The sequence below is a fragment of the Pelobates fuscus genome, chromosome 12 (assembly GCF_036172605.1).
Source record: "Pelobates fuscus isolate aPelFus1 chromosome 12, aPelFus1.pri, whole genome shotgun sequence".
In the NCBI taxonomy this organism is placed as follows: domain Eukaryota; kingdom Metazoa; phylum Chordata; class Amphibia; order Anura; family Pelobatidae; genus Pelobates; species Pelobates fuscus.
The window spans coordinates 66,945,557-66,967,086 of NC_086328.1; the positions used below are offsets into that span (position 1 = coordinate 66,945,557).

The 21,530-nt window shown below is 38.9% G+C and overlaps 1 protein-coding gene across 15 annotated transcripts in view; it reads left to right on the forward strand.

Moving 5' to 3' along the window:
* NRXN2 (neurexin 2) overlaps positions 1-21,530 on the forward strand; it is a 973,084-nt gene that overhangs the window by 418,885 nt on the left and 532,669 nt on the right. For 11 of the 15 annotated variants that reach the window (XM_063438522.1, XM_063438529.1, XM_063438527.1 and 8 more), the window contains 3 exons: positions 6,665-6,868; positions 16,231-16,257; positions 17,372-17,491. In XM_063438522.1, coding sequence (XP_063294592.1) covers positions 6,665-6,868; positions 16,231-16,257; positions 17,372-17,491 — 351 coding nt within the window. The remainder of the gene's footprint in view (positions 1-6,664; positions 6,869-16,230; positions 16,258-17,371; positions 17,492-21,530) is intronic. The other 4 variants (XM_063438524.1, XM_063438539.1, XM_063438528.1 and 1 more) reach the window with 1 other exon arrangement.

Genomic DNA, 21,530 nt, shown 5'->3' on the forward strand with positions numbered 1-21,530 from the left:
CACATTCCACAGTTCTGTACAATGGGTGGACTAACAAACACGTAATGAAAACAGATGAGCTGGACGCACAGTAACAGAGGGGTTGAGGGCTCTGCTCAATGAGCTTACATGCTAGAGGGAGTGGGGTATAGCAACACAAAAGGTATGGGTAGAAAACTAGGTTGCTAGAATAGTTTTCACTGAGGACTTTAGTGTGAGGGGGAAGCTAACAATATTTTAATTGATATGCTTTGCTGAAGAAGTTAGTTTTTAATGATAATGATTTAAGGAATGGATACTGGGTGAACTTCTAAAGAATAAGGGAAGGAAGTTGAACAGGAGCAATGCAAACCTAGAGAAGTCTTGAAGGAGATCATACATGTGGGAGTGAGAACAGAGGGTAGATGTAGGTCTTCAACAGAGCAAAGGGGCCTGGACAGGACATACTTGTATATTAGGGAGGACAGGTAGGTTGGAGCAGCATTATGTAGAGAATTCTTAGCAAGAACCAGCATTTTAATTGAGCCCCATATCCCACAGGAAGCCAATGCAGGTACTGACAGAGGGGGAGGCTTGGGAGGTGCAGGGGACAGGAAGATGAGCCTCACCACTGCATTTATTTTAGATTGTAAATGGGTAAGTTGGGAAAACCTAAGACTACTGAGAAGCAAATTGCAGTAGTCCACGTGAGAGGATAGCAGCATGGACCAACACATTAGCTTAGGTATGAAAATAAAATGAAATCTCCAAATTAACACTTTTTTATCCTAGGCATGTTTTAGCACCATTTTAGCTCCCTGTCAATCTTAGTTATAAGCTCTACCCTATTCACATTGGCAGTCGATATAGAGAACACTTTACAAAGGGGAATTCCCCAAAGATTAAATGCAACAAACAAGACAGATTGTACCTAAATTGCAAAAATAAGAAAAATAAAAAATACATATGTAGAAAATGGTGAAAGAGTCCAGAGGACACCGTCTAAAGAATGTTTCCAGTGTCCTGATTCTTATATAATGTGGTCTTTTATTTGTGGGTTCATGTAAAAAAAAAAAAAAAAAACAGAGAAAAAAAGCCATACTTTTCAGTAAGTAAAGCTCACAATGAACATGTGCAGATTTACCACTCACATGATATGGAGTTAGAAACGAACTTCAATTACAGTAGAATGTATTGATATAATCCACACTAATGCATATAAGTGTCATGTGCATTTCTATAGTGGTTTTTCAGTGATGAATATGCAGCAATAGAAATAAAAATTCAATAAGTGCAATAGTATATATGTGTATATATATATATGTATAGGATGAGGTGTTATTATTAACGAAAGATATGCACTCACAGTGGGCAAACTTGCGTCTTAAAGGATCGCTAGAGGCGCTTCCGCGCTTCTCACTGTGAAAATCACAGTACGAATACGCTGGATGTCCATAGGAAAGCATTGCGCATTCGGCTCATTCAGCGCTGACGTCGACAGGAGGAGGAGAGTTCCCCAGCGCAGAGGGAACTTGGTGCTGCAGATAAGGTAAGTGACTGAAGGGGTTTTAACCCCTTGAGCCCAGCGGGAGTGGGACCCAGAGGGTGGGGGGGGCCTAAAGACCCTATATTGCCAGGAAAACAAGTTTTTTTTCCTGGCACTATAGTGGTCCTTTAAGCTCAAGATATCAAGTGAAGGGCAGTACAATCCCCACCTCAAGGATATCTATTGGTCACAATGTCTTCAATTATATCGATAGAACCAATCGGCAGAAAGAAAGAAATACAACATAGTGCTCACTGCAATAAAAGATGTATAAAAATATTGGAGCCGTACTCACATTTTTTTGAGCAGTCAAACCCGTCAATGTCTCCAGTAAAGGCCGTACAGTCCTCACTGAGGACCAGATGTCCAGAGTCATCAGGATAGTGCTCTCACTCAAACAGATGTCTCCAGGAAGTTACGTCACCAGGTACACAAGTATTAGAAGTATTGTGTCATAGGTCTCTTTTTCAGTTTTTAATTTTTTTATTTTTGCAATGTATCCACAAATAAAAGATCTAGCTATATATGAATCAGGACCATTTGATGAACACTAAAAAACACCCTCTTTCACAATGTTCTACATATATATAATATTTTTTTGTGCTAGTTAGGTGGAACTTTTCTTGTTTGCTGTATAAACCTATAGTTATCTGAAAATCTAAACCTCTTAATTGCTGTCTATAAAGAAATACAATTGCCGTTTCCCTTTCCCTTATTACTTAAATTCCCAGTAAATCATATTTCACCCATCATTTTTGTAAAAAACAAATGTAAAATAAATGAAACAGTTTTCCCTATTTTTTTAGCTGAAATAAAATATCCTCCAAATCCCAAGCAACTAAAAATAAGATGCGATCAAAACAAAATATAATACCCTTTAGTTCAAGGGTTCTCAACCCACTCACAGTATCCCTTAAGCTGGGGGAGGAGTGGATTCCTGGTACTTATAGTATCCCTTAAGCTTTGGGGGGCGGGGAGGGGGGGAGGATTCCTGGTACTTATAGTATCCCTTAAGCTGTGGGGGGGGGGGAGGGGGGGAGGATTCCTGGTACTTATAGTATCCCTTAAGCTTTTTTGCCCCTTCCAACCAAAAATAAAACAACAACAACAAAATATTCCTCTCCTCCATTCCATCCACCTTTTTTTGTGGTGCATCACAGAGAGTTTTCACATAGAAATCATTAGGACCCACAATAATTTTCAATTGATTACAAAGTTTTTAATATGTGATAAACCCATATGGGTAGATTAATTTATAAACAGCAGGTTTAAAGTGGCACTGTCACTTTCTGGGGTCTTTACATAATTTCAGGTGGATGGGGGGCAAGCAAAGGTTCATTTAACTTACCTGAACCTGTCCCCCCGTGGGCTGTGGCAACTTCTAGTGGCCCATTCTCTTCTGCTCCTGGCACTTAAGAACTCAAGTAATTGACATTAACTATAGCATGATTAATATATTACTCATTAATCACATAGGCATCAACTATCAATTAAGAAAAAAACAACAATATTTATTGAAAACAAAAGAGCTTTTTTCATTGTGTGAGGAAGTTATGTTATATGCAAAAGTGAATTAAGGTGTAAATAAAAAAATTAAAAATTAGAGCTGTTGGTAAACCCCAAGGACAATAAAGTATTGTTTATGCTCTCTCATTCACAATATCCTTACCTTAGCCTTGTTTCCCATCTCTCAAAAACAAAACAAAACACAGGCCAGTAATTGCAGAGTTGTAATGGTTTGTATAGTGATTTACTAATAAACAGTATTTGATTGGTCGCAAGTTTGAGTTTTAAAATCATTACTTTTTTTTTATTATCATAGAATATTTCATACATGAACTATTTCCTATTGCAGGCAAGATGATGATTAGTGCATTATATTACTACAATGAGAATGTGATCTTCTAACATAAAGGAGTCTAGATTTCAATTTATTAGACTTCTGCATTATTAAGAGAAAATTAGTTTAATACAATTTTATTGTGTATGATAGAATTGAGACCTGAAGTAAACTGATTTGAAGCATGCAGGTATTCCAATGCAGTCTTTGGTTTGTTGGTTTTGCTGATGGGAATGTGAAGACTATAAGAGTTCACATCACAAAGAATAATTGCTGTAGAGAGTACGCTTAATTATAGTAGGCTTACTTAGGCATATAAAAGCCATTTAAAATGTGTTTAAGTCGATGTTTAATTGTAGCTTGATCAGATTGGATGAGCAAAGATAGTGAGAAAAGCTGTACTTTAGCAGGATTTATAATCCCACCACTGCTACAGCAAAAGATTAAATACCACATTGTATTACCGTGCAATAATTTTAGAATGCGGCATTGACCGCAGTGCATGATCGGACCTACTGGCAGATATAATGTTAGCTTCAATAAATTACAGAACTGTGTACTATCAAAGCCCAATATATGCTTCTGGTAATATAGCAGCTGGGACTTACATAATAATTACTCATTTCTTCTCTCTGTCTTTTTACATTCCATTTTAATTACCTCTTAATTATGATTATTTTATAAGTCTCTAGAGTTTATACAGCATTCCCAACAAAATCGCTAGTGCATTGAAATAAATACATTTTGTATGAAAGCACATGCTGAGCCACAAATAACATTGTATGTATGGTTATGAGACGTTACTACTGTATGAAGGCCTACATTGTTGAAAATGCATGTAATGAGAACTGCTATCTCACGTGGAAAAATGACACATTTCCCATTAAAACTTTATTTTAGTAATAACACACTTGTGAGTAAAGTGGTAAAATTTCTAATAAATACCTATTCATACTCAGGGCTGCCATCAGAAATTTTGGGGCTCCTGACACAGCTCAAGGTCTGGCCCGCCCTCGAGTCTACCCACAGGGCCTGCCCCGAGTCCGTCCACAAGGAAGAAGTGTGCATGTGTACTGAATGTGGTGTGTGTATAGAGGATGTAGAATCTGTGTAGTGGATGCAGATTGTACATTTTGTGTAATGTTTATATGCATGAAATGCAGAGTGTGTGTTTGTGTAGTTAATGTAGGTGTGTTTGTATTGTGGATTTAGAGAGTGTATAGTTAATGCAGAGTATGTGGTTGTGTAATGACTGAAGAGTGTGTGTTTTTGTAGTTGATGTAGTCTGTGCATAGTGACTTCAAAGTGTGTATAGTGAATGTAGTGTTTGTGTAGTGAGTGCAGAACATGGAAAGTGAATGTAAAGTGTGTTTGTATAGTGAATGTAGTGAGTGTATAGTGATTGCAGAGTGTGTGATTGTGTAGTGGATGTAATGTGTGTAGTGGATGTAGTGTGTGTGTAATGGATGCAGAGTGTGTTTAGTGAATGTAGTGTGTGTTTGTGTAGTAACTGCAGAGTGTGTATTGTGAATGTAGTGTGTATGTAGTAAATGCAGAGTGTGTACATTGAATTTAGTGAGTCTATAAGGAATGCAGTGTGTGTGTGTAGTGAATGTAGTGCGTGTGTAGTGAGTGCAGAGTGTGTATAATGAATGGAGTGTGTTTGTAGTGAATGCAGAGTGTCTATAGTGAATGTAGTGTGTGTGTGTAGTGAATGCCAGAGTGTGCATAGTGATTGTGTGTTTGTAGTGAATGCAGCGTGTGTATAGTGAATGTAGTGTGTTTGTAGTGAGTGCAGTGTATTAAGTGAATGTAGTGTGTTTGTAGAGAGTGCAGAATGTGTATGGTGAATGCAGAAAGTGTATAGTGAATGTAGTGTGTTAGTAGTGAATGCAAAGTGTGTGTACTGAATGTAGTGTGATTGTAGTGAATGCAAAGTGTGTATACTGAAGGTAGTGAGATTGTAGTGAGTGTAAGGATGCATAGTGTGTGTAAAATAGGGGGGGGGAAGCATTTTTAAATTCATTTCTGTATATTTTTATTTCTCTCCCCCCTCCCTTCTTACCTGGCCAGGAAGGGGGGAGATTGTATTCCCTGGTTGTCATGTGGCATGGTGGAGGGAGTCAGCCGCTGCACACTGCGAGTGGGGCCCAGTTCCTCTCTGTCTATTTCTCGTGAGACCGGCCTGCATGCTGTGTGGAGCATTGACATGGTAACCCATGGCAACCCGCTGAAGGCCGCAGGGCTCACAAAAGTTAGAGAGAATCTGGAAAAGGAAGACAGAGTCTACTGGGCCCCCCTCTGCAGTGTGCAGGTAGCAGGGACCCATATTGCACATGCATATAGTGGAAATCACTATATATATGTGCAGAGAGGGAATGTGGGGCCTAGACTCCCACATCAACCGTCATGGTTGTAATACCCTGATGTCAGCCCTATTCATCCACTTTGCATGTCGCCAGTCTAAAACAGGGGTAGCCAACCTTCAGCACCCAAGATGTTGTGGACTACATCTCCCCTGATGCTTTGCCAACATAATGGTTGTAAGTGCATTATGGGAGATGCAGTCCACAACATATGGAGTGCCGAAGGTTGCCTACCCCTGATCTAGAAGGAGGCATACAATTCCCAATTTTGCCACATATTTCAGAAAAAAAAAATTCACTCCAAAATGGCACTTGAAATTATCAAGCTGTTTATCCACATTTTAATTATATCATTGATTATTCTGTTATTGTTATTATTTTTTAGAGGTTATGAATACATTCACAAGGCAACACATCAAAGTAAATCAAGTCAAATATTGTACTGTAGAATACAAATCTCAGGATTCTCACCCAGGACTGTTTATCCATAGAGGGTGGGAATATTAAGAAACACATTGCTATGCTTCCACACCATCCTGATTTTGGCAGGACAGTCACAATCTTCGAGTCCTGCAAGATCAGCCTTCAGTGGGCCAGCTAAAATGATTGGCAGGCAGCCTGATGTGTATTCTCACCAGGCTGACCTGCCATTAACTCGGTGGACCTAGTGACATGATTACATCACTGGGTCCCCCAATGATGGATGGTGATGTAATTAATATTAAGTTGTGACAGGCAAACTAGCTGTGCCAGTTGTTCTTGTATTTGTTACAAATATGTGGCTTATCTTTCTACCTTGTACATTTCTAATTTTTCAAAACCAGTTTGATTTCTGGTTTCATCATTTCACTCTCATTTTCACACTCACAAACACAATGAATACTTTCTCCTACCTTTCTTGTTAATCTTGACCTCTCATTCTTAGTTTTCTTGCTCTGTCTCCCAAATTCACAGAGGCAGCAGTCCTAAGCTACGATGGCAGCATGTACCTCAAGGTCCTACTCCCCGGGGTCGCGCACACAGAAGCAGAGGATGTGTCTTTACGGTTCATGTCCCAACGAGCATATGGACTTCTTCTGGCCACCACCTCCAAAGAATCTGCTGACACACTACGATTAGAACTTGATGGTGGAAAAGTGAAGCTCACCGTGAACTTAGGTATCCTTTTGAAATTACACTTGACCTCCAACACAAGGGTGACCTTACACAGTCAATTACCAGGATCACAGAGACAAATAACACTAAATATTATGTGTTGAAGTTATGATTAAAGACTAGACAGTAGCACTCTTCTCTGAAGGCTCATCCAGTTTATATTCATCACCAAACTTAAAAGTACTACCAGTTTCAGCATTTTCCAACAAATAGACCTATGGTTTTTATTACAGATTTATTTTATACAAAATAATTAACTGGTTATACTTGGTTGATTTGAAGACTGGAGTTTTTTTTTTTTTTTAAACAACCAAATATTATAATACAAAAGTAAAAAAACAAAATTACATTTAAAATTCATATTAGAATAAGGACATTTTCGAAACTTTCAATTGTCTAATAATTATTCCAAAACAGCCATTTTATGTTTTTTTTTTGTAATTTTGATATTTCTTTAACCTTTTTAAAGCCACTCCAGAAAAACATAACTGTAAATGTCACCCAACAATGACATATGCTCTAGTTTGTATCTAAGAAACAACCATTTATTACACCGTAGATGAAAACCAATATATGGGATATTTGACAAGCTTATAAATGGTGACAGGGTGACTAACACTGCTGACAGAACATATCCATCATCATAAATATAACAATGAAAATTGAAAAAATAAGATCTATGTATTAAAAGAAAATATATAAAATAAAATAATCCACTTTAACGATAGAGCTCTTTTAACAGAAAAATTTTAACTCAAATGCAAAAAACAACAACAATTTTTTGTCTCTGTGATCCTATCTTTTCTACCATTAAGTTGTTTTCCTAAAGAAATCACCAATTGGGAGAATGACTGAATGGCAAGAATGTAGTGCATTGGTGACATAATAATATTGCAAAGTTTTGTTTTCTATGTACCTTCAGACGTATCAGGTCTGTCAGGCATGGAGTGGATATTTCAGAGTAGCAAATACCAGCCCCACCATACTCTTCTATCTTCAAGAATAAAAATGTAACATCTCATGTCAACATCTACGCTATCAAATCAAACCTCTTGAAATTGCAATACATTCAATATGTTGTATGATTATGTGTCAATTTAACTACAACTTTGGATTGTATCATTAGATATTTTGTTCCATGCAAATCTCATTTTGCTTCAAATATGTTACATTGTGTCATTTTTTTCAGCTTTTACATATGTGCTCTTTCACAGTATATCGATCCTTGTTCAGGGAGTTTTGTAAACACTAATCTGGGTGTTACATTGCAATCTGGGTGTTACAGACTATACGTTTGCTTATTGCCACTTTAAAGGATCACTATAGGATCAGGAACACAAACATGTATTCCTGACCCTATAGTGCTAAATCCACCATTTAGGTGGCTTGCCCCCCCCCCCCCCCTTTAACCCCGCTATAAAAGTTTAAAACTCACCTTATTTCCAGCACAGTGTGGCCTGCCGGCGCTGGCTCCGCCCCCCCTTTGTGCCATCATCGTAATGGTTGATTTTTAGCCAATCCAATGCTTTCCCATAGGGAAAGCATTGGATTGGCTAAAATTGGCATGGGGCGGGACCAAATGCCATTTTGGCCAATCAGGACCTCCTCATAGAGATGCATTGAATCATCTCTATGAGGAAAATTCAGCATCTCCATGCAGAGCATGGGGACGCTGAACTGCAGGGCTGATTACTGTGCAGCCCTGAGCTAGGAAGCCCCTCCAGTGGGCATCTAGAGATTGGCCCCTTGGAGGTGCCCTTAGGGGCAATGTAAACACTGTCTTTTCTCTGAAAAGACAGTGTTTGCATGAAAGTGCCCGAAGGGAGCTATTATACTCACCAGAACAACTACATTAAGCTGTAGTTGTTCTGGTGACTATAGTGTCCCTTTAAGGATTCCTGAAAGTAGCCATACACAAAGGTATAATCTGTAACATACAAACTGAGAGGAAATCTGGATGATTAAAATGTAAATTAACAAAAAGCAGCATACATTTATATACATAGACCGACAGAATAGAGACTTACAACCGTCCTTGTTAAATTTAAAACGACTTCAAATATAGAATTATTATAATGAGAACCAATTCAACCCATTAAGTACTTATTACGTTTCAAACTTCTTTGATAATATTCATGCTAACTTCTTCAGTTTGTTTACTCTGATTTATTCTTTACGATTACTATAATTTATAAACTTATTTAATAGTTATCAGAAAAAGAAATTGCTTCATTTGAAAAACAGGAAAAAGGTGTGATTATTATTTGTTACTTCCAATATAAGGTTTTTTTTCCCCAAAAAATTATATAAGGTTATCAGCTGGAAATACATCAGCATTCTATTTCAGGATCATACTATACTTCATTTTCTTATTTGATGTGAAATACTCTTTATAACAATATAACTATGAATGGTGACTTTAGTCTGTACATCTACAGAGCTGTGAGTCATTCTTGCATCACCAAATTTGTATCTTCTGCCAACACAATTATGGAGGCACACTGTTGGCTACTTAAACCCCTGAAACTAGACTCAAATTGCCCTGCTATGGTTCTTGTGTAGCCAAGAGTACATTTCTTATTGTGGCCTGATATGGTTCTGAGCTTTGGCATTTTGAAAAAAAAAATGTGTTATTGCAAAACCCGGTGGTCTCTTGACCTCAGGCTACTTATGACTTATTTCTTGCCTGTGCCTCACTTCCCTAAAGGCAAATATGTTAAGCCAAACACTCCAAGGATTTGAAATATGTGGCTAACCTATATTATAACAATGTTAAACAAAGATCTGCACGCCAGTCAAGTCATAAAACTTGCTTTTCCCACAGAAATCACAAATTTTCAGAGATGTTTCTACCGCAAAGAATTCTGCGTGGGCATATGCGAATTAGTTCAACAAGGAATGACATTTTTGCCTGTTTCCATTTTAAACATGGATTCCTTGGAGTCTGTGTTTGCTGTATACAGCAGCTCTGAAACACAACTTAGGAAAAGATGCAAAGCCAGTGAACCACTCATGGACAGCTGTTTCATTTTAATGTAAATCATCAGCATGAGGTTAGTTACTGGCTTGCTATTGAGGCTTGCAGTAATTGCGAAGCAAAGACCAAGAAAGTTATGATGGGGAAACATTGTGATTGAAAACCCCTTCCACCGGAAGTCTGTGGATAGTCAAAGCTGTTGTATACAGCAAGCACAGACTCTAAGGAATCCATGTTTAAAATGGAATGAGGTAAAAATATGATTCCTTGTTGAACTCATTTGCATATGCCCACCCAGAATCCTTTGCGGTAGTAACATCACTGTAAATGTGGGATTTCTGTGGGAAAAGCAAATCTTATGGCTTGACTGGTATGCAGATCTTTGTTTAACATTACTTTATTACTATACTATTACTATATTTATGCTTCTGACCTATTCTCTGCAAGTGAGGGTTAGGCACTTTCTGACAGATAAGTACTTACAGTAGGTTGACCAATGCATGTAGAAAACGAGGTGTAACAGTAAATTATCTATGTTGTTTACAGCTGTAATGTTGCCAATTTACTTAAAACAGTAAGGCAACAGCAAAATAAAAACATATCAGGAGGTCTATAATACCTCAACAAGTCACAAGAGACAGACAAATGGCAGAGTACAATGAATCACAAATTTAAACATTTTAACAAGTGAACCCCCCTCTTCCTCCACCTCATTTGCAGCAGTGAATTTAGAGAAGGATTAACTGAGTAGGGCCTGCTGAGCATGGCTCCTATCACGTCCTTTTATTTATATATTTATAACAAAATTGGGGTGCACGCACAGGTCTTCAAATTCAATCAGCTAAGTGATTGCACCCCTATTTTGTTTTTATTATATATTGAACCAAGGCATTATGATTTGCTTTGTAAGAGGTGTGCCAAGCTTATTTCAGTTATATATAATTTGAAGTCTTATACCATGCAAGGATCACAAATGAGAACATGACATTAAAAGGATTAACTAAACTGCAAGTGTCCATATAAGCAATTAAACCATATCAATATTGTTATATATTTTTCCCAATGATTTTACTCTCAAAAGGAAATTCTCAACATGAAATGAATTGTCACTTCTCAGGATTTTTAATATTATGTTTACTTTACCTCTATGTTTAAAAAATACGTATTTGTAAGATGTGAAATGTAAAATTACATTTAGACATCCACAACTCTTTTTTCCTATAGCCGGCTGCCTCTATCATGCTCTCTGTTAATTACTTTTACAAACTCTGTCCTTTGCCCCTGACAGTCAACATAGAGAAAGCATACAGGGAAAAGGAGAAAAGAAACAATGTTTCTATTTCTCCTTGCATTTAAAGCGGCACTGTCATGCCGAACTTACCTTTCCTCAATCTCTTCCTCTTCTCCCCCTCTCTCAGGATCTGGTCTTCTTTTCTTCCTGTCTTCTTTAGTTTTCTTAAAAATCATAAGACAAAGTAGGGACTCTTTACCTTATGGAGGTTTCCTCCGCTTGACCAGCTCTGACCAGCGGAGGAGCAAAGTGTGCTTCATTTCCGCTGGTCAGAGCAATTTTCCCATAATTCTTACCTTTCCTCAGTGTTCCCGCGATGCTTCCTGTCATTTTAGACGAAACTGCCGAATTGCATTCTAACTCAATGAGAACAGTATGTTCGTTTGTTTTAGAACTAATTTCGGCACTTTGTTCGGATCGGAATTTCATTCGAATGAATTAAACTTTAATCCTATTCATTGCCATGGCTGCATCTTGCAGCCGCTTAGTAGATAACTCCCTAATTCCCACGGTATTAGGGAGTTATCTTCCAAAAGGTTGAAAGACCTAAATTGGGCTTTCAGCAAAATGTACTAACACTAAGAAAAGATTACTTAGTATTAGTAAATGATCTGCCCCTACTCGCTATACCGCAAGTAGGGGCATGTCTAGTAAGCTGTGTGCAGCCTGTGGCGGTGGGTGGGGCCATAAAGATATTGGGGGGGACCTACTGTCCTCATCCCCCCTGGCCGCCACCCCTGGGTGGCGGGTGGGGGCCCCAAGACAAATTTCCCCGCCCCCCCATCAAAGGTGACTAGGGGTCCCCAAGCCCCTAGTCACCCACCCCCCACCCAAACTTACCATTTGACGTCTTCTTTTTTCTAAAATCTTAATTTTTCAGCCCCCAAAAAGGCCAAATAAAAAAACATCATACCCGTCGAACTTAAAATAAAATAAAAAACCAGAGCGCAAAAAAAACAGACAAAAAGAGCGCAAAAAAAATAATCCATCTTCACCCATGGAGGGCTCCGCACAGACTGAGCTCTGCCTAATTTCGGGGGAAGGATTTCAAGCCACTCAATCAGAGTGCTCTGTGTCATTTTACACAGCGTGGGAAAGTTCTTTGGAATTTTCCTACGCTGTGTAAAATGACAAAGAGCACTCTGATTGGCTTAAACCAGCCAATCAGAGTGTTCTTAGCCTAATTGCAGGGCGGGGGAAGGCTTTGTAAGCCTTCCCCCGCCCTGCAGAGTTCTGTTTTTTTTTGTTTTTTTTTTGTTTTTTTTTAAGTTCAACAGGTATGATGGTTTTTTATTTGCCCTTTTTTGGGGCTGAAAAATGAAGATTTTAGAAAAACATAAGACGTCAAAACCGCGCAGGGGTGGGGGCTGGATAGTAGTTTTTTTTTTTTTTACAGTGAGACTGTTTAGTGGACATGCCCCTTCTCGCGGTATAGCGAGTAGGGGCATTTGGGAGATTTGAATCTCTCTTATGCTAATATGGGGGTCATATTGACCCCCATAGAGTGAGGGAGGGCTTGGGGGGCTTATGAAGTGGTGGGGAGCACTGCTCCCTGCCGCTTCTACTTTACATATTACAAGGAGGGAGCTGCATGCCGGTAGCTCCCTCCTTGTAATAAACTGAACGAACAAACGAACACTGATACACAGTGTTTGTTTGTTCGTCTGACAATGCTATTCATTCATTCGTCTTTCTGACGAATGAATGAATAGATGAAATTCCCGTTCGCATGCCCAGGTGTTTAACTGGGCATGTGCAGGAATCTCAGTGCTATCTAGTGTGGACAGATGACGTGTCACACAGGGACTTCCTCTACCCACACAAAGATGGCGGCGCCCTGAATATAGATCGGGACAGAAACTAAAGAACACAAAATAGGTACCGTATATACTCGAGTATAAGCCGAGTTTTTCAGCCCATTTTTTGGGCTGAAAAACCCCAACTCGGCTTATACTCGAGTCAAGGTCTGTATTATGGCAATTTGCATTGCCATAATACAGACTGGGGGAGAGGGGGGCTGGCAGAGAGCTTACTTACCTGTTCTGCAGCTCCTGTCAGCTCTCTCCTCCTCCGCGCCGTCCGTTCAGCACCTCGGTCAGCTCCCAGTGTAAATCTCGCGAGAGTCGCGGCTCTCGCGAGACTTACAGTGTGAGCTGATAGAAGGAGCTGCACGGACGGCGCAGAGGAGGAGAGAGCTGACAGGAGCTGCAGAACAGGTAAGTAAGCTCTCTGCCAGCCTCCCTCTCCCCCCCACTGAACTGCCACTGGACCACCAGGGAAGGAGCCCCCCTCCCTGCTATGTATCAAGCAGGGAGGGGGGACGAAAAATAAATAAAAAATATAAATAAAAAAAGAAATAATAATTAAAAAAATAATAATAATAATAATAAAAAATAATAATAAAAAAAGGGGGTATAAGGACCACTGTGGGAGGGGGGGGGTATAAGGACCACTATGGGAGGGAGGGGGTGGGATAAGGACCACTATGGGAGGGAGGGGGGTATAAGGACCGCTATGGGAGGGAGGGGGTGGGATAAGGACCACTATGGGAGGGAGGGGGGGTATAAGGACCGCTATGGGAGGGAGGGGGGGGATAAGGACCACTATGGGAGGGAGGGAGGGGGGGATAAGGACCACTATGGGAGGGAGGGGGGGGATAAGGACCACTATGGAAGGGGGGGGGGGATAAGGACCACTATCGGAGGGAGGGGGTGGGATAAGGACCACTATGGGAGGGAGGGGGATAAGGACCACTATGGGAGGGAGGGGGGGATAAGGACCACTATGGGAGGGAGGGGGGGATAAGGACCACTAGGGGAGGGGAGGGGAGGGGGAAGTAAGGACCACTAGGGGAGGGGAGGGGGAAGTAAGGACCACTAGGGGAGGGGAGGGTAAGGACCACTAGGGGAGGGGAGGGTAAGGACCACTATGGGAGGGAGGGGGTGGGATAAGGACCACTATGGGAGGGAGGGGGGGTATAAGGACCGCTATGGGAGGGAGGGGGGGGATAAGGACCACTATGGGAGGGAGGGGGGAGGGTAAGGACCACTAGGGGAGGGGTGAGTCAGGACCACTGGGGGAGGGGGGTGAAGGAACATATATTTTTTTTAGGATCTAATTTTATTTAGAAATTTACCAGTAGCTGCTGCATTTCCCACCTTAGTCTTATACTCGAGTCAATAAGTTTTCCCAGTTTTTTTGGGAAAAATTAGGGGCCTCGGCTTATATTCGGGTCGGCTTATACTCGAGTATATACGGTAATATGGGGGGCTTAAGGGCATTTGGGGGTGACTAGGGGGTCAGTTTGATGTAGTGGAGTTGGGAGGGGGGTTAAAAAAAAAAAACGGGATTCGGCCAGGACAGTGGCGCTTTAATATGCTTGCTCGGACCTTGCGTTGTTTGCGGTAAATTTATTTCATTCAGCATATGAAGTCATTTGGTAGATCTTTAATATATTTTTAAAAGAAATGGAGCCTCTCTAGAAAAAAGGTTAACACAAGTTTGGTGATGTTCAATGCTTTATTTGATAATTTCATAAAAGTGACAGTTCATTTTTAAATGGATAAAAAAAAGTATATATCGTACATAATTTTCTATCTAAATCACAACATACTTTATTAGAATTAACCTTTTAACTGCTACTCTGAAACTTAAAAATTCCACAAAACTATGTTGAATATATGTATATAAATATATCATTCATATAGCATATATAGAAAATAAATGTTTACATCTTGAAAGGATATTAGCGGAGCAAACCAGCCAATTTAAAATCCAAAAGCCTTGTCCTACTTGTAATAAGGTTTCCGAACTCACTAGAAGGAGATATTTTCCAGGTCATGTAGTAGCAATATTCTAAAAGACCATTCTCTACTGATATGTTTTCATTATTTTACATTGCACAGACAATTTGCATGTTCTGTGGCATTTAAATTCTGTTTTTCAAATATTCATAATTTCGTTCAATTTCCCATACTGCCATCCATGTCATTATATGCATTCCACTCCAAAGAGTATGAAAGTGGGGTTTGGTTTTGCTCCTGTTGTGTCTACATCCCCTTTTCCGTCGCGGTTGACGACATGTGGTGACAACAGCTATCAGCCCCAGACCTACCCAAACCTCTCCTTCAGCAGTGAGAGTGAAGGGTGTGTCTGTTGAAGGCAGATATAGAGGCATAGGTCTCCCCTTATAAGCTCAGTGGTAGATTGGTGTTAAAGAAGCTCAGGGCTAATAAATGCTCAAACCTAACCTTTTACCCTTGTCATGAGCTTAGGGGGTCATATAGTGAGACCACCTCCTTACTGTCTGGTTGTATGGCTCTAGTTTGCAAGGTGGCCATTTCATGAGGGATAAGTTAATGCTGAATATTTGTGAGATCGAATAAGGCTTCACTCCTACGTTTTCACTTGTACAGTAGAGAGATGGATAACCGTGTCACTGCAAATGTTTGTCATCTATATTCCCCATGATAGCCTAAAGGATGGGAAAAGATCATGGGAAATGTACTTTATAAGCATCTGCAATGCCAAGGTTAACTGATAACACTTCTGTTTGTTCGCTCTCAAAGAGAAATAATCTAATTCCAAACTGATGTAGTTAGTTTTTTATTCTTTTTCTTTGAGCAAATACCATCTTATACATTTATTAAATACATTTTACATGATTAAAAATAGACACATTTAGTAGGAATATGTTCATATTTGATTTTCTCAAACAAATGTATAACCCAATGTCTGTTTAACATTTAATATCTCAAGCACGGTTTCCACTGAACCCTTGAGTTATTTTAAATGTGAACTAAAATGAATACCATGATGCAGTGTCATTTTGTGGATAAGATTACATCCAATTTACCTAATACACAAACAGTTTTTTTGTTTTGTTTTTTCCACCGAATACAAATTGCACAAAATACAAACATACACCATTTTATTTTACTTTGTTTAATACATATATGACGTTGTGAATGTATGGGATTGAAACATGAAATGGCCCCTGAAACACATGTGCGTCCCCGGAATATGTGGGTGCTTATTTGTATTGTCTACAGAGATATCTGAAGGATAACCCTGGCTGTCTCTTTTTCTCCCCCTCAGACTGTATACGGATAGTATGCGGGCCCAGTAAGTCACCAACTGTATTTTGCACTCACTGCGCTACAGTAGCTGTTTACTTTTTACTTGTCCACTTTGTCTGCTCTTTCTTCCTGTTTCTGCATCATCTTTCATTTTATTAAAATGTTTCTATAATAGTTTACCTCACAAAACTACACTTTCTTTGCTCTTTTTCTCTTTTGCTTTTCTTTTGTGTCAATGTCATTTTCTCTACTATATACTATGCAATTTGCGTGCTGTACCTTTTTCTTTTTTTTTTTTTCTTCTGTTGTCTATAATTTTTACTGTTGGGTTCCATGATTGTCTTCTCTGTAGTTTACTCTGTTTTACGATTCACTAAGGTTTGAGAAGATGTATTGGAGCAGCTTTAAATGACAGTTAAGAATTATTATTTAAGCTACAATAATCATGATTAGATTTTAGTGAATCTTTCATTTTGGTTCCTGGGTAGATATTGTGCTGGTTCTGACATCCCTATAGACCTGCCCAGTCTATAGAAATAATATTTTGCTAATATATATTTCACAGTTCAACGACATGGCTTAGAGGCAATAAGTAAGACATGCCATTGAGTGTTGATTTATGTGATTATGTGATATTGGGCTTAGTAGCATCATTTTATATTTTTGAGTGATAAAAACCACAAGGATTTCAGAACATTAAGGACAATATGATGGAAACAAATTGAGATTTAGTCTATCTCTAAATATATATATATATATATAAAACATTATGTTTTTCTCATTATATTTAGCTTTGCCATCTTCTTTCTTTTACTTACTTATTTTTAGTTTGTCTCCTAGTTATATATGTCACACTTTTGCCTAGTTTGTGTTTACACACAGGTATTTTGTACTGAATCTTCTAGGCACAGTTGGCAGTGTGTATACAATTTAGTTCTATTTGCAAAAATTGTAATTTGTTTCAATGTATTCCAAATTTGAAATTACAGTGTAACATACAAAATGCATGCAATAAAAGAACAAGCAATGTTTTCATCCATTTTGTCACACTCATAAAAACTGGTAATGTATTCGCAGCCACCACTGCCACCTGTAGGTAAAGCTGATTATTTCTGCAGTATAAAGTCTAAAACCTAACTTTCGCATTCACACTATTACAGGCAAAGGACCAGAGACATTGTTTGCAGGACAGAAACTCAATGACAATGAATGGCACACAGTTCGAGTTCTCCGGAGAGGAAAATACTTACAACTCAGCGTGGACAATGTCACAGTTGAGGGTAAATAATATCTACAAAGTCACTTTCATATATATATGTGTTATGTTTTAAATTCAATTAATCATTGTATAACTTCAAAACAATAATTTTCTGTTACGTCTAAATCTATGATTCCCCTACCAGTAAGAACAAAAACATACTTAACATTTATTACACTAAGATTGTTTCTTACCTTGAGATATTGTTTTCAAACTTTTCCAAGACATTGTTTTTATTGGTTTTTTTTATCAGAAAGCTTAATATTTGCTCATTGTCTCAAATACTTTGCATGTTTATGTGTACCTAAGAAACAAATATGCAGAGTAGTCTTACAATATTTTCTGATCTCCCTCTTTTCTCAATTATTGATCTCTACACAGCTGTGTACAATGGTGTAGCAATGTGATTGTCCTGTTTTTATCTTCTGTTAATTAACATGGTACATTTACCAAAAAAACATGCAGAGAAAAACACATGCATGTTTTCTTTGAGGTATATCTGCGTTTTTTTGGGGTTTTTTTTAAATGAACATTTTCATTGGAATGTTTCTTTAAAAAATACTAAAACATATATTAAAAAATATATACTAGATATGATGTAATTATATGATATCAATATATGATATTATTACATTTGTGGTCAGGGCCATATACGTTTGAATGAGGTTCACATTGATATATTCATATATGAAGAAAGTCAAGTGCAGGCACTCAGGATATTACAAAAAGCAGACTTATTGGAGCTCCTTTGTTCCATTAAATCGGCTTTTTGCAATATCTTGAGGGCCTGGATCTGAGTTTTTTCATATCTGCTAACTTGGGATTTGCCAACCTGTGTCTGGATTGTATGCGAGAGTGCGAGATCTTTTTGTGTATATTGATATATTCAAAGATTGACTGAGCGTCACCTAGGGTTATCCTAAAGCTAAACCTAAAGCTAAATTGGCCAATCTAATAATAACTATATGACTATATAAGAAGAACAAAGTAAAAACAATAAGGGAAATGCAAACTAAGAATTATAGGATGGAAGTATTAGTAACGAGTAATATAAGAATGCATGCTTGTAAACTCAAATTCAGGATAACATTACAATCTTTCTGGTAAGATATGCGAGTTAAATATAATATGATAAATGCTAAAAGATTATTCAATATAATTTCAAATTACTCTCGTTTTACTGTAACATTTTCTTAATACAGGGAGTGCAGAATTATTAGGAAAATGAGTATTTTGACCACATCATCCTCTTTATGCATGTTGTCTTACTCCAAGCTGTATAGGCTCGAAAGCCTACTACCAATTAAGCATATTAGGTGATGTGCATCTCTGTAATGAGAAGGGGTGTGGTCTAATGACATCAACACCCTATATCAGGTGTGCATAATTATTAGGCAACTTCCTTTCCTTTGGCAAAATGGGTCAAAAGAAGGACTTGACAGGCTCAGAAAAGTCAAAAATAGTGAGATATCTTGCAGAGGGATGCAGCACTCTTAAAATTGCAAAGCTTCTGAAGCGTGATCATCGAACAATCAAGCGTTTCATTCAAAATAGTCAACAGGGTCGCAAGAAGCGCGTGGAAAAACCAAGGCGCAAAATAACTGCCCATGAACTGAGAAAAGTCAAGCGTGCAGCTGCCAAGATGCCACTTGCCACCAGTTTGGCCATATTTCAGAGCTGCAACATCACTGGAGTGCCCAAAAGCACAAGGTGTGCAATACTCAGAGACATGGCCAAGGTAAGAAAGGCTGCAAGATGACCACCACTGAACAAGACACACAAGCTGAAACGTCAAGACTGGGCCAAGAAATATCTCAAGACTGATTTTTCTAAGGTTTTATGGACTGATGAAATGAGAGTGGGTCAGATGGGCCAGATGGATGGGCCCGTGGCTGGATTGGTAAAGGGCAGAGAGCTCCAGTCCGACTCAGACGCCAGCAAGGTGGAGGTGGAGTACTGGTTTGGGCTGGTATCATCAAAGATGAGCTTGTGGGGCCTTTTCGGGTTGAGGATGGAGTCAAGCTCAACTCCCAGTCCTACTGCCAGTTTCTGGAAGACACCTTCTTCAAGCAGTGGTACAGGAAGAAGTCTGCATCCTTCAAGAAAAACATGATTTTCATGCAGGACAATGCTCCATCACACGCGTCCAAGTACTCCACAGCGTGGCTGGCAAGAAAGGGTATAAAAGAAGAAAATCTAATGACATGGCCTCCTTGTTCACCTGATCTGAACCCCATTGAGAACCTGTGGTCCATCATCAAATGTGAGATTTACAAGGAGGGAAAACAGTACACCTCTCTGAACAGTATCTGGGAGGCTGTGGTTGCTGCTGCACACAATGTTGATGGTGAACAGATCAAAACACTGACAGAATCCATGGATGGCAGGCTTTTGAGTGTCCTTGCAAAGAAAGGTGGCTATATTGGTCACTGATTTGTTTTTGTTTTGTTTTTGAATGTCAGAAATGTATATTTGTGAATGTTGAGATGTTATATTGGTTTCACTGGTAAAAATAAATAATTGAAATGGGTATATATTTGTTTTTTGTTAAGTTGCCTAATAATTATGCACAGTAATAGTCACCTGCACACACAGATATCCCTCTAAAATAGCTAAAACTAAAAACAAACTAAAAACTACTTCCAAAAATATTCAGCTTTGATATTAATGAGTTTTTGGGGTTCATTGAGAACATGGTTGTTGTTCAATAATAAAATTAATCCTCAAAAATACAACTTGCCTAATAATTCTGCACTCCCTGTATTTCATATTTTCATAGTACTCTAAAACATATACACCTGTTGTTCTCTTATTCCCTTCCAGGCTGTAAGCTTGTTTGAGCAGGTCCTTCTTGATATCCCCTTTCTTTAATTGTAAACCTGTGGAACATGTTGGCAGTATATAAATGATAATAATGATAATAATAATAAAAATAAGTGCTGAACTTGGTGTCACAGGACAAATTAAAGACTTATTTAAGTCACACTTCAAGTCACATACTGGGAATAGCAGTAGTCTGAATAAGTCTTTGTTTTACTGGTTTTACGATAGATTTAAATTACAAAAACAATTAGACAACAGCCAGGAAGGAATTGACATAAGATGGTCAGAAATGTGTGAAATACTGGCAGAGTAAGGAACCTTCTAAGAAAGTAAGGAAACTTTTGAGCATATATCATGCATGAGACATGGACGTGTAATAATGGTGGATAATTGGTTTATAACAAAGCTTAGCGCTGGCTGTGCATTGGGATAAAAAATTTCTAGTGATAGACTGGGGACTGAGTCAGGTAACTCTTTCAGAAGCGGCAATGTTACAACTAAAAAAAACAATCACTACTATTGGAGGTGCATCCCTTGGTGATAAGTGTCAGGAGGGTGCACAACTCACCTCCATTTTATCAGAGCAGGCACCTACCGGAACATAGTGTGGGTGCTGTCTTATCTGCAACTATGTATTGGGTGCTTGAGAAACAGGCACCGAAGGTGCTGCTAGGATTACTCTGCACTGATCTTCTAGCTCCCTTGTGTGCCCTGATCTGTTGAGTTGGAGTACAATGTCACCTCAGTCTTGTCTACAGTACAGAGCAGAAAAGAGTTGGGAAAGCAGTTCACAGAGACTGATCCAAGCAGCACCCCAAGAATTAGGTTCCACTCCAGCTCTCCATGTCAAGGTAAGAACAGGGAGGCAGAGTGGACCTCAGTGTTAAAATAAATGAATACATTTAATAAAATACAAATTTAGTGTGTGTGTGTATGGATGTAGTTGTAAGTGTTTATATGAATATTTATGTGCAACAGATCACCCAGTCATCCAAGACTTGTATATGGCTGTCAGCCACCAGCTTCCTCCAAAAAGACTACAATCACACACTAAGACACCCTCCAGTACATGCTTCCCAACCTAGCACATCCAGTCAGTGACCCAATGAACATCAGAGACCAGCAGGAAACTTGCAGAGGTCTCTGACAGGGAGCAACCTGCAAATCAACAAATCACCTTGAATTCTAGATCAGATCACGGAGTCGCTGCTGTTTGGTCAAATTTCATCAAGGTTGCT